A 14,802-nucleotide genomic window follows, 5' to 3' on the forward strand; every position below is an offset into this window, starting at 1 on the left:
CTGGAAATAAAATTTAAAAACAGTGACTGAAAAGAAAGAACTCGAGTTTTCTGAACATTTCAGGGAACACGTATATTCTCTATTGATAATAGAAGTACAGCTTTCTGGTAAACATGGCACATGCCTCCTTGGGCTTCGACTGCAAAGCCCTTGAACAACACATAGTGCTCAACTTCCCAAGCAGACATAAAGAGGAACTATTTGTTAAACGAATGTACCGGCTCTCTATTTATTTATCTTCCACACACTTCAACCTGCACATATAATATACTGAAAAATGCTCATTGAATTTTCACAAACTGAACACACCTTTGCAAATGCACCATAATCAATAGATAACTTTTCCAACAAGCAGAGCTCCCTTCATTAAACTTTTCTATTATTTTAGGAGTTTTTTAAATGAATAAATTAACTCTTTTAAAATATTAGTACATGCAGATTTTCTGGTAAATAATTTTAAGCCATTTTTTATATATTAGGATGACCATTTCCCCATTGTTAACTTATTGCCTTCATCACTTATATTGCTAATTTATTATTTTAGTGATGTTACATGAATGAACTATATTTAGTACTACTGGGCTTTCATTTATTTGTTTAAAGATGTGTTAACATCTATCATATGCACAGTGCAATTTTATAACCCCATGTGAGTTATATCTGCCCCTCTGATAGAAAATTTGAGACACAAACATTTCTAGAGTAGCGGTAAATTTATATGGTAATGTAATTTTAATAAATAATCATAAACATTTTAATATTCAAGTAGATATAAACATGGACTTTACAACTAATTGCCTTAGCACTACAAACCATCTTTGATACAAACTTTTGAATTTTAAAAATCAACCTCTGAACATTATTCTGGAGACAAAAGCCATCTGTTTAAGATTTTGTTGATATGCAAATTCCAAATAACATTAGCTTAACACATCAAAATGAAATAGCTACCTTGCTTAATTAGGAAGGTTTAGGGAATGAGGAGGGTCCACGGGAGAGGAATACATAGATGGAAACTTGCAGATAGAAATATTTCCAACCTGAGCAATTAAAAGAGCCATAAACCAAGGGACAGGGGTATCTCTAGCCTGGGCAGCTGGGAGATCAAAGGCAACTCCAACCAGCAAGATAAGATGGAGAGAAAGAGGAGGGCACCACGTGGGCTTTGAACTTTGAAACTAATTCTATGGAGCAGAATGGCCAATGAGGAAAGCATGGGGGGGGGGGGGGGGAGCGGGTGTGGAGTCCCAAATAAAGGAAAGGGACCAATTAATAAGGTCAGATTCAAACAAAGAACTGCAGTATATATAAACTGGAGACAAAGGGACATGAGGCAGGATTTTTTTAAATTTTTCCCATTAGAGAGAAACAGCAGGCTTTTCCCATTAGGGGGCCCCTCCCCATGGGGGAGATGGAGTTTGTATTTGCTTTTAATAAACTTCTACATTTTTTATTAAAGAAGCCTTTTGGTCCATGAGTTTATTCTTCAAACTTTGTGAAGAGAAGAACTCACAGGAAGAAAAGTCTGCACCCCGAACCCCACGTTTCAAAAAGAAAGTATATCTGCCGAAACCGGTTTGGCTCAGTGGATAGAGCGTCGGCCTGCGGACTCAAGGGTCCCAGGTTCGACCTTGGTTGCAGGCACATCCCCAGTAGGGGGTGTGCAAGAGGCAGCTGATCGATGTTTCTAACTCTCTATCCCTCTCTCTTCCTCTCTGTAAAAAATCAATAAAATATATTTAAAAAAAAAGAAAGTATATCTTTCTTATCACTATTCTGGTAAAAACATGAGCACATTATAATCTTCTGTTGTAGTTACTCAAAGTGAATTTTACTACTGATCTATTTTTGCTCATGCAAAAATGACATGGTAAAGGACAATGCAATAAAAATAGATGCAATAAGAATTCAGAAGAGAGCCCAATTATTATTCTACTAGTAGCCCATTTGCAGGATTCAATCCTGCAAGCGGCCGCTTCAGCCGCGTGCACTGCCGCTGCCGCAGCCTTGGGGCCACCACACCTGCAACCATGCGCCACTGCCGCCCGCCTTGCTCCTCCCCGCCGCGCCGCGCCCCACCCCGCCGTGCCCTGCCCTGATGGCGGGTGGCCAGTGGAAAACTGCTGCTGGCGGAAAACTGGTGCCGGCAGCCACGCAATTGGCCACCCCGAGTTCCGCCACCAGCGACTTCCGCTGGCCGCATGGGTCCTTCTGCAGCGTTGGCCATTTAGGCTGGCTGTAGGAGCGGGGGGCGGGGACTTGAGTCCCCGCCCCCCGCTCCTACCGCCAGCCAATCGGCCACCCTGAGTCCCGCCCCCCACGCCTCCAGCCGGCCCAATCGTGGGCGTAGCGGAGTGATGCAATTTGCATATTGCCTTTTTATTATGTAGGATGAGGAAAATTACCTTTTCCATGGGTTACATCAACAGTCCAAGTACAATTCAGAGAATTTGGATAAAATTCTGGGTAACCAGGTGATAAGATTGTTCCGCTAGGCCCTCTAACATCGCCTCCACATAATGCTGAAAATACAAAGAAATCCAGTCTTATTAACAGTCATACTTAGAAAGACAGAGGCTGAACAAACCTGTCTCCTCCCTTGAGTCTGGTTTTCTTAGCTTAAGCTACTTCCTAGTAAATAACAGGAGTGTGTAAAGACCTCCACCAATCCTGGGAAATCATTTCATCCATTGTAGCAGCACTAGAGAAGAAAAGGGTATGTAATTGCCTCAGAGAATTAACACTGGCCCCAACAGAATGTAGCTCAACTTGCCACATTTGAATCTGAAGTACATACTTATACAGTTCTAATTATAAGCAACATTTGCATATACTGGTTGTGAATTAAACATGAGCAATTAATTGTTTAGCAGCCCCTCTTTTACTAAGCTTAAAGAAAACAAATTGTTAATTATATAATTTTTTTTTTCTTTTAAATTCTTAAAGGGATATCTGTCATTCCTCCTAGAATTCCTTTTAAAATATGGAAGTAAGCTGAAAATTTTGAAGGCTGCTTCTGGAATTCTGCATTTCTCTGGGAAATATCATGAACAAAAAGGTATTGATTATTTTTTTTTCGAGAGAGTATAGATTTTTAAGTAGATGCTCCAGGTAATGAAAATAAATAAATGTTTATGAACTGAGGTCAAATAAATTAAATTTTTATTCAATGTTTGTTTATTCAAGAACAAATCACGGTCTATAATGCCTTCTACTACATTCAATAACCATCAGTGGATAGGGTATGCAAAAAATTTTTATCAGTGTTGTAGGATGAGACATACCCCCAGGATGATCTTTCCTTCCCTACCATGTCACTAGTCATGCAGTTTAACCCCCCTGACCTTTCATATCACTGGGCATGCAGTTCAAACCCTCCCCTGACCTTTCCTCCCTTGACATGTCACTAGTCATGCGGTTTAACCCCCCTGACCTTTCATATCACTGGGCATGCAGTTCAAACCCTCCCCTGACCTTTCCTCCCTTGACATGTCAATAGTCATGTGGTTGGAACAAAAGGGTCTGGAGAATAGCTTCATCTGACTCCCATACAATTCCTTGCAAGAGCACTTTCTTAAGCATTAAGTCTTCTCCATAATGAGGTTCTGACCCACATCAAATAATCTTAGCAATAAAACTTGGGTCTGTTAACCACAGAGACAGAGTTTTGGTCAAACTAAAGGTAACATCTAGGCCTCAGTTTTGTTTCAGCTCCAGTCCCAGAAAAGCAGCAAAACCAGAGGAAGCGACACCATGACCCACATCAGGACAAGATGCAATGACTAATGACCTCCTTTCCTGGTGCCCACCAATCAGTGGAAACCAAGACCCTGAAAGGACACACCTGGAAAAGCTAATGAATATTCTATTGAGAGTCTCCCCTGAGACTTGTCCTAAAGCCCCTCCCCCCCCCTTTAAAAACCCTTAAGAAGAAGGACCCCATGTACCCACTCTCTATTTCTAGAGCATGCCTGTACCTTCTCTCTCAGGTGCTTATCTGTGCTTTCTTTCTCCTAAGCTACATGGACCCTTCTTTTGACTCTGTCACTTGTTTTCTGAGTCCACCCAGCCCACCTGGCTCACTTCTTCTACCTCTGTGACTTCCTAAATAAACATCCCCTTGTATTTGAGTTCTTGGCTCTGAATTCTCTCTTAGCAAATCTCAAGGACCAAGATCTAACTTCACAGGTAACATCTGGTATTGTTCACCATTAACAGAAAGAATCAATTTGTACTCAGAAATATATGTACACAGAAAGTATAATTGACCTCAAAGTACTCTTTCCATATGACATAATTGATAGCAAAAAAAGGCCAATGTCCCGTTTTTCAATCACACATTTCAAGAAGTACAGAGTATCCATAAACTATTAAGACATATTTTTATATAAGAGTCTTAAAATAAACATGTGGTATCACCGAGTAAACAAATCTATAATTACACTTTCATTTTAAATAAATTTAGGACACTCTGAATGTGGAGAATGTGGGATGGAGGCAGTGTAGTAGAAGGCCAGTGCATAGGATCTGGATTTAGGCTGTCTGAGTTTGAGTCCTGACTGTGATCAGCTGGTGGGGTGACACCAGGCAAGGTAATGAATCTTTGTTTGCCTTCGTTTTCTTGCCTCTACATGTAACTTAATTCTAGCCTGGATTTTCCCCATGTCTTTCAGGCAAATGGCTTCTGCTACACATAAGCTAATTATTAGAAAGATTCTGCTTGCAGCTTGAGTGTTTGGGAGAACAACCCTATCATCAGGGGGTGCCTCTCCCAAAGAGGAGGGAAAATAAGTACAAAATAATGACTGTTCATCAAAGTTTTGCAGTGCGGGAGCCGCAAGATGTGACTGAGATAAGCAGGGGTCAGTGATCTGAAGGTCAAGGAGAGTTAGAGATTTCATGCTCTTCCGTGGATCCCTGTTGGTGCCTAGGTGTCACCAACCACCTCTGCCTTGCCTAAGATCCGGGTAGTCGAACAACAAATTCTGCTTTTATGCTTTAAAGCCCGTTAAAATTGGGTTTCTGTCACTTACAATCACAAGAATGCTGACTATTATAAATGGTACTGTACCAAATACAAGGAAGATATGCTGATGATTTTTTTCAAACCTTGTTATAAAAATAAATTGGACTAAAGCTGCTACTAAAAATGATGGCACCAACAGTACTTGAAAATTTAATCATATAATGAACAATGTGATCTTCCACTTAGAAAAGTATAGAAGCTGGAAATAGTGTTATAAATAAAAATTAAAACCCAGAACTAAATACTGCATAGATTTACATTGTGTGCTTTTTAATAAAGCAAGTATGAAAGCACTTTCTAATCTTAGGGAAGCAGTTCCTTCCATTGTATTTTTATGTCTTTCCTGAAAAATGAAGCATTTCTGAACTATTCTCCATGGAAACAAAAACTAATAAGGGCACTAGTATGCTATTCATCATGACCAGGGACATGCCACAACAGGGCAGTCTGGGTACCCTGCCACTGTGCTGTGTAGCTAGCTAGCATTTGAATTGGTACATGTTGCCTTCCAAGGCAGGGGGTAAATGCTCTATTCCATCAGTGCATTCATCTGATACCAATTTGACATTTTCAACGCTATTTTGTCAAAAGGCCCACGCACACAATATGCACTTAAAATGATTTTCTCAGCACTTTAAAAAAATACATATAGCATCCTTATGTCTGTGATAGGTTTGGGTGATTATCAATATTCATTCTTTCTTTTCTTTATTAATGGTTTGATAACATAAAATTTCCAAAATATAAAATATTCATAGTTAAGTCTCGCCTTTTATAAAGGCTATATTGATTCCGTTTTGGTTTATAAATCAGTTCATTTTGCCTATTGAATGAATTCTTACCATCACAGGTTGGAAGTGGATGACTCCACCAGTGGTTTTTTTCACAGAGAAGGGGCTCTTCGTGGCTTAGCCTGTATCCTGGGTCACAACTAAATGAAACAGTAGATCCGATTGAGAAATCATAACCATAGCGACGGCCATGTACAGGTATGCCAGGGTCCAAGCAAGAATAGGTGTTCACTGTTACACCTGGAAAACAAAGAGTAAGTTTGATGGGAATCAGATTTGCTGAAATTAATTTCTATCTTCACACAATTGTAAATGATGATTTTTACTAATAAATTAATGTAATCACAGCTTTATGTTAAAACCAACAATTTATTTAACAAATTTGTCTTGATATTTCCTTTGACAACCCCACAAAGACCAAATTCAGGTCATTTTGTTATATAAGAACTCTATGAAAATATATGGTTATCAAACATTGTATTATTATAAATGATATATGTAATCATAGCATTAATTACTGTTTCTTGAACTTACTGTATTCCAGGAACAACACTAAAAATTTTGCAAAACTTTCTTCAGTTAGTTATTAAAAGAATCCTATGAAATTAGTTTTACCATGAACATTTCATTTGATTGTTAGGTGACTGACTCTGGAGCGCTTGCCAACAGCCAATATTATACCTAATATTTATTATGTGTTTTTAAAATTTTTAATCAACTTTTAAATTGGAAGTTTATCATTTTGATAGCAAATATATAGAAGAGTAGAGGCATTTTGCCATATATGAAAGTATGATCACCGGTATCTTTCTAAGTAAAACTGTGGAACTGCTCTTGTGGGTACTTAATGGGACTTTCTTTTACCTTTTTTTTTTTTTAATATACTTTTATTGATTTCAGAGAGGAAGGGAGAGGGAGAGAGTCATAGAAACATCAATGATGAGAGAATCATTGATTGGCTGCCTCCTGCACACCCCCGCCGGGGACCGAGCCTGCAACAGGGTATATGCTCTGACTGGGAATCAAACTGTGACCTCCTGGTTCATAGGTCAATACTCAACCACCACTGAGCCATGCTGGCCAGGGTTGATGGGACTTTCAATAACCTATAGTGTACATTGGTGTCTCCTGATGATAATCTTCCTTGAGATTTATAATCTCTAGCTAAGGCCATATCATGACTATGCCCTTCGCTTTAATACGACATTTTAGGTTTCAGAACCTTGGCACTGTTAATTTTGGGGCTGCATAATTCTTTGCTGTGTCCCTGACCTGAACCTTCTAAATGCCAATAGCACTCCTGCAGTTATGACAATCAAAGATATCTCCAGATAGTGTCAAATGTCCCCTTGGATGCAAAAATGACCCCAGTTGAGAACTGGGGTAAAAGATAAAATATTTATCTTACTGTTCCTAGAAGGGAGATTTAGACAACAAATAACTATGTACTTACTTTATATTCCCCCAAATAATAATTAGCATTTTAAAAATTATATATCATAGAATCATAGAACAGACTACGGAATCTCAGAGGGAAGGTGCAAGAGGGTGGGTGAGTGGGAAGTGATCTACCAAAGAACTTGTATGCATATATGCATAACCCATGGACACAGACAACAGAGACAATAGGGTGGTGAAGGCCTGGGGTGGAGGGGCTTGAAGGAGTCAATGGGGGGAAAAGGCAACATATGTAATACTTTCAACAATAAAGATTTAATTTAAAAAATTCTATATCATATAAAATCCTATTCACATGAGAAAGTTTTTATTTGCATTAGCTACACAATTTTAAACTAAAGCTAAACAAAATATTTTAAAAATAAATCTAATTTTAAAGAGGTAAAGAGTACATTTTAAGTGTATTTATCAACCACATTCATTTCATTTAAATGTTGTTGTTTTTAATGAGAAACTAAAATGTGTCAGAAAAATTTATGTTCAACACAATTACTTTGACCTGATATATTCCTCTTCTAAATGTGACCATTATTCTTCTAGGCACCCAGTTCTTTGAAATACTCATTCATCATGAATCCCTCTCAGAATTTTTTTTTCCCCTCTATAAAATATGTCTGAAATCCACCCTCATTGAAAAGCATAATGCAATTTATCCTCACCCTACTCAAGGCCTTCATCACTTCAAGTCTAAAACACAAACAATAATGCCTGGCCTTTATTTCAGTATCTTTCATCTCCCATCTATTTTATATACAATTTTGGACATATACATCCCTAAAAGCTGTTATTGCTTTGTACCTTACTGTTAATGGCACCATGTTCAAAGTCAGCACTCTTAAATTTAAGGCTCCCAAACTGAACTCAATATTCTTAATTTCCATTATTTCCCCATAGTCATTCTCCATTTCCAGTCAGGTGATTCTCTTAATTAGTTTTATGCTTTAATTCTCTGCCAGGAATACCCTCAGTTGTCCCCTTATTTTACACAATTGCCTCAATCTTTAATAGACAAGCTCAGATCTCCTCTCCTTGAAGTCTTGATCTAATGCTCCAGTGTATATATGACTTTCCTTTACTCAGGACTCTTATGTTGGAGTGATATCTTAAGAATTCATGGAAATGCGGGTTTGATGGGGTCACACAAAATGTAAATTATGGAAAAAGCAAGATCAGGCCAATTTAATGAATCAAAACTGATTTTAATTCTTTCAGATTACTCAGAGTAGAGTTCAGTGAATAGTATAAGGTTAATCCTTTGATTTGTCCTTGTCTTTCCAACTGATACATGAAACAAGATGATACGTTTCTTTTATGTTCCCAACTGTACTGTACACACAATACATCTAAAGAAATATTTCATAATTGATTGACAAGCAAATAAGTCAAGGCAATGCAAATGTTGCAAAATTTAGAAACTCAGAAAGGTCATGATAAACAGATAGTATAATTTACTGATAAATAATCATTAAAGTTACAATGTAATTGCTAGTTAAGCAGGTTTAGAATGTTCTTACGTCTTGGAAATATACATAATTTTCAAAGTTCATGTCATTATAATGAAATACATTATCACCTTCTCATTTATTGTATTTTATAGAACTTGCTTTTTACTAAAGTAAAATCTCAAAATAGGTTTTCTGCTTATTTGATTATTCGATGTGTGGATGAAAAGTAACCTCACAGGCTCATCTAGTCAAAAGTTCCTATCTGGGCAGGTCATGGTGAGTAGTCACATTCCAGGCATATGACTCTTTTAGTAAAAGGTTTATCTTTGCCTTAACCAAGGCCTGTGCTTTGTTGTTTTTGTCCATAGGTTAGCACAACATTGAGATAAACATAACCATCCTCAAGAGAGCACATAATCTTATTAGCTGTCCTATAATCCAATCCCACCTTGCTTTCTCCCACCTTCATGTAATCTTCCTTGCCTTCCCTCTTATCTAAATGCAAAAAATAAATTGCAAACTTCCATTCTCTGAAGCATTTCAGATCTTACTTTCTGGCAACTGTCATCAGTTTTGACGCAAATAAACTCATAAAAATTCTCTACAAGTTTGGACCTTTCTTACCTTGACATCCAATATAATAGCAATATGCAAATTGATCATCACTCCAACACACAAGATGGCTGCCCCAAGTAGTCAAAGATGGCTGCCCCCATGTGGACACAAGATGGCCACCACAAGATGGCCAGCAAGGGAGGGCCATTGGGAGGGTCCAGGCCTGCAAGGGAGGGCAGTTGGGGACGATCAGGCCTGCAGGGGAGGGCAGTTGGGGGCAACCAGGCCTGCAGCTGAGGACATTTGGGGAGAACACAGGCCTGCAGGGGAGGGCAGTTGGGGGGGACCAGGCCTGCAGGGAAGGGTAGTTAGGGGCAATCGGGTCAGCAGGGGAGGGCAGTTAGGGGCAACCAGGCTGGCAAGGCAGGGAAGTTGGGGTGACCGGACCAGCAGGGGAGGGCAGTTAGGGGTGATCAGGCCTGCAGGGGAGGGCAGTTGTGGGTGACCAGGCCTGCAGGGAAGGGCACTGGGGGCGACCAGGCTTCCAGGGGACAACAGTTAGGGGCAACCAGGCAAGCAGGGGAAGGCAGTTGGGGGTGACCAGGCCAGCAGGGTAAGGCAGTTAGGGGCAATCGGTCCGGCAAGGGAGGGCAGTTAGGGGCGACCAGGCTGGCAAGAGAGGGCAGTTAGGGGGGACCAGGCCAGCAAGGGAGGGCACTTAAGGGGGACAATCAGGCAGGGGAGCAGTTAGCGGTCAATCAGGCTAGTAAGGGAGTGGTTAGGGGGTGATCAGGTTGGCAGGCAGAAGCAGTTAGGGCCAATCAGGCAGGCAGGCAGGCGAGGGGTTGGGAGCCAGCAGTCCTGGATTGTGAGAGACATGTCTAACTGCCCGTTTAGGCCCAATCACTGTGATCGGGTCTAAACGGGCAGTCGGACATCCCTCGAGGGGTCCCAGGCTGGGCTGGGGTGCAGGCTGGGCTGAGGGGCACCTCCCTGTGCACAAATTTCGTGCACCGGGCCTCTAGTATGTAATAAAAACATATAATCATTTTAAGTCTGGGTTTCTCTACCCCCTTCCATTATAACAACTGCTATTTAAATTGTACATTCTTTTTTATGTCTAGCATTTTCCAGAGTTGAAAAAAAGAAGATTATCTACTCATGCATATGAAAAATATGTCTTTAGAGATGGGTCTCTGTAGCTATGGATTTGTTTTGTACCCATTTATAAATATACTAGAGGCCCAGTGCACAAATTTGTGCATGGGTGGGGTCTGGCTGGCCTGGCCGCAATCAGGGTGAATCAGGGCCGGGACTGTCAGGAGGAGGAGACGGCCGGAGGGGCCATGAGTGATTGGCCTGTGGGCCCCGCCCCCAAATAGAGTGGGGGACCAATAGGGCGTCAGAGGCCATGGGAGGGGCTGTGAGATTGGCTGGCCAGCCCCATCCCCGATTGGTGTAGGGGGGGCCAATCGGGGGAGGGCTGGCTTGGGGGAGGGGCTATGGGTGATTGGCCAGTGGGTCCCACCCCCGAATGGTTTGCGTTGCTATATGGGGTCAGCAGCCAGGGGAAGGGCCGTGGAGGTTCGCCAGCCAGACCCACCCCCAATTGGTGGGGTGACCGGGGGTAGAGCTGGCTGGGGGGAGGGTCCACGGGCCAATTGGGGTGGTGGGGACCCATCGGGAGCAGGGCCAGGCGGGGGAAGGGCTGCAGGAGGTGGGCCAGCCAGCCCTGTTCCCCCATCAGGCCAGTTCGCTGGCAGTAGCGGGTGTCATAGCATCCGGTCATTCCGGTTGGTATGGTGTTCCGGTCACTGGCTTTTTATATATATAGATTGTGTTATAAAATATGCAGACCACCAAAGACTTAATTATATTTGTATTTTAAGAAATATGACATAATAAACAAAAGTATTTTTTCCTGGGATGGGGAAACTGTACAAAAACAAAAATTGGATTATGTTCCTAAAGTCTATTTCATGTTGTTGAAAAATCTAGTGCAGAGTTTATTAAAATATACAACTTGCAAATTATTAGCATCCTCATAAGTCAAGGAGAGCTCCGATTTTAAAAAAAATCTAGTTTGCCAAATAATATAGTGCTAAATTTAAATGTAGGGAAACAGAATAGGAAAATAAAAAACATGCTGGCAATACTTACTTTCATAATGAATCTTGAAGCCATTATTAGAACGGCTGTTGTCTGTTGTAAATAGAAGGTATATAAAATTACTGCTACTAAATAGAAACTGGGGCACTTGTGTGCCATTGTAAGATCCAAGCAAGGGTGATAGAAGATTTGGCCCATCATGTACTTCCAGAACATCATAATTTAGTTCAGTCTGAAATCTAAGAATAAGAGACACATGGGAAATATATTTCTTAGCATAATAGTATATAGGAAATAATACTTTAGATTGCTATTTCAATCACTATTTAAATTTTTTACCATTTTAGAATCTGCTTTAGCCTATTAAACCCAAGTATCTCTGTTCCTATCCACTCTGCTACTCTGGCAGGTGGCTGGTTTTATTTTTAGATATTTGGTTGTTGTTGCTCCTACCATTTTCAATTTTTTAAAAATAAGATACCATTGTTTTGTAAACTGCAATCAATACAGAGCTCCTTTTAACATGCTTAACATGTAAGTAAAATAGCATTTTTTTTTAAATTTCTTCCTTGCACTTCAAGATCATACCATATTCTAAATCTGTATCAGAAATCTTAGCTGTGAAAAAACTTCATATGGAATCATGGAAAACTGAGGATTTTATTTCCTTGCCCATAATGATCCTATAGACCAGGAAATTCTTTTCCCACTTTCACCGAGGTTTTCCTACAGATCTTACAGTATTCATTCAGCTTAACCATCTCCTCAGGAAACCTTTCCATGACTTCATAGTGTAGGTTAGTTCCCTCACTATATTGCCACAATGTACTGTGTCTTTTGTGACATTAATCATAGTCATGTTCACTTGTTTAATAACCGTCTCCTTGAAGCGTCCATAAACTTCATGAGGTCAGACAGTGTCAGCTTTGTCAATGCTTTGCATGTAGCAGACATGCAATGAATATTTATTAGATAAATATAAATGAATGAATCAATGTATTTTAATGACAAAAGTATCCTTCTTTTCTCTAGGGTTGTTACTAACTTGATAAAAAAGCACTCAATAACTTGGGACATTCCAGTTTTAACCATGCATTTTCATCCTTTTAAAATGTATCTTGCATTACATTTTCAGTAACACGTTATCTCTGGTACACTTTAGGAAATAATTTTGAGTTGAAACGTCCACTAATGTTCAAATAATCACTTTTATTGTCATATCTACCAGACTTTTCATCATTACAGACATAAACTACATTATTCCTTTTAAAAAATAACAAAAGCAGACAAGTAAAACTCAGAACCTGGTCAAAACAAATTGAGTGGGACATTTAAAAATTAAAAACTTTACTTCATTATAAAATCTCTGATATTATTATGAATATGGCATGCAAGTAGTCAAAATTAAGTGTGTAATTTATTGCTGTTAAGAAGTACAATTGGAACACCTTTCAATATGTACTACTGTTACATTCTGTTAAGCAACACACTTAGTAAAATGAATGGATTTCATAAGTTTATCATAATTTTCATTTTGTAACCTGGAATATATTGTATTTGTCTAAAATAACTTTTCCAATAATATAATCTAGAATAGGAAATGTACAGGAACACAAGTGTTTGTATAAGAATGCACGATCATGCAACTGTGCATTGTGAATCCATAATTGGTTGTTTTGTGGTCTTTCTATTGTAGTATGGAAATTGGAGTTTCACTTTGATAGCTAGTCAGTTGATAATAACCGAATTAAAATGCACAGAAGAGTCAGGGATTACTTTGAGCTGAACCATAAAGAGACTTAATTCTTAATAAAATAGGACCAATAACTGGTGATACAGAGAACATTGTGCAGTAGGAGTGAATCTTTATATAGAAAATCATCACAAATTTGCCCTAAGGGACTATAAAAATGCATTATACTAACAAAGGGAATTGGATAGGGTTACACAATAATTTGAATTTCATTTTGTATTTTAAAATTATTTGTGTAAATGTCTCATTAATTGTTGATTACATTAATAAATTTATTGTTTATCATAACTTATAAAAGCACTAGATGATATTAAAAAATGAAGCTGGATCTAATCTTACCCAATTTTTGTTCTTTTGACATTCTTGGTGTTAATTCAAACCTGTTTTGACCAAATTCTGATAGTTCTCATTGATTAAAAAAAAAAAAAACAACTGCTCTCTGGAAGACTGATACTGATAGTTTGTGGTCAAGTAGTTGAAGACAGGAAAAGGAATAGAAGGAACAGAAAAGAGGATGAGTTCAGTTAGGAGCTGCCACAGATTGAGAAAATTTAGGAACTGTGGGAAGATACAAAGCAAAAGTTTATCTGTAGATCAAAGAATAAGACTTGTTAACTGTGTTTGACTATGTTAGGAAGAGATAAATGCTAAAAACCATCACATATGCCCATTAGTATTATTGGCATTCTGTATTGTATTTGATACAAAATTATATTTCTGAAGATTTCATTGATTTAAGCTATTTGAGACAATCTTAAGAAGCTAACTAATGGCTTATATTTATAATGTTTTTAGGTTTTATTTCTGTAAATTAATTCTAACCAATCACTACGCTGGACAATATTAGAAGAAATAAAATAAAAAATATCTATGCCACCATCTTAATTATATTATCTGATATTTAAAATTTTTTTCAACAATATTAATTTAAGTTATTCATGAGTACTAGAAAGCAAGTAACATAACTTTATAATAAATACAATTTGTTATTTGGCACAACATTCTATTAAAACATATTCTCTGAATGAGAGGGACTATTAAAGAGTTGGCATTATCCTTAACAGAGCTTGGCTGGAATTCAGAAGGAAATGAGTTTTTTCAAGAACATAATTCTTGTTATATACTTTATAGATAACTTGTTTCTTAAAACAATCTTCAGGGGAAAATGAAGCACCAAGATATTATAAGGTCACAAAACAAGGAAGTGATAGATGATTTCATCTATCTGACTTGAAGTGACTATTTTATGCCATTACCCCAATGAATAAAACTCTCATTTATTTTTTAACTTGCTTTGATACTGAGCTACTATTAACCATGTGACAGCTTTTTAAGATGTATATTGTTTTAAGGAACTAGTTTTCTGACGAAGTACATGGAAGTACAGATAGCTCTAAAGCAAAATAGCATACCCTTAAAGGGTCTTTGGAAAGAAGAAATGGAAGATATTTAATTTTCCTTTCAAATAGCTCCAACTCAAGAATCTTATTGGCTTGTATGTATGTGTCATGTTTGACAAATTCAATCATCAGAACCTAATTCCACTGTATTAATATATTGATATGCTTATCACATAAATGCAATGCTTGCAGAGGTTTCTTCTTCTTCTTTTTTTTTTTTTTTAGAAAGGGGTTTGGAAATGCAATGAACAATATAATTGGGAAA

The 14,802-nt window shown here is 38.4% G+C and overlaps 1 protein-coding gene across 3 annotated transcripts in view; it reads right to left on the reverse strand.

Annotated features, from left to right (window-relative positions):
- The window catches only part of CSMD3 (CUB and Sushi multiple domains 3), a gene marked incomplete at both ends in the record, with an annotated part of 911,147 nt that overhangs the window by 340,477 nt on the left and 555,868 nt on the right, over positions 1 to 14,802 (reverse strand). For all 3 annotated transcript variants that reach the window (XM_079795927.1, XM_079795926.1, XM_079795925.1), the window contains 3 exons: positions 2,406 to 2,522; positions 5,869 to 6,057; positions 11,436 to 11,623. In XM_079795927.1, the coding sequence (XP_079652053.1) occupies positions 2,406 to 2,522; positions 5,869 to 6,057; positions 11,436 to 11,623 (494 nt within the window). The remainder of the gene's footprint in view (positions 1 to 2,405; positions 2,523 to 5,868; positions 6,058 to 11,435; positions 11,624 to 14,802) is intronic.

This window comes from Cnephaeus nilssonii (genome assembly GCF_951640355.1).
Source record: "Cnephaeus nilssonii genome assembly, chromosome: 18".
In the NCBI taxonomy this organism is placed as follows: domain Eukaryota; kingdom Metazoa; phylum Chordata; class Mammalia; order Chiroptera; family Vespertilionidae; genus Cnephaeus; species Cnephaeus nilssonii.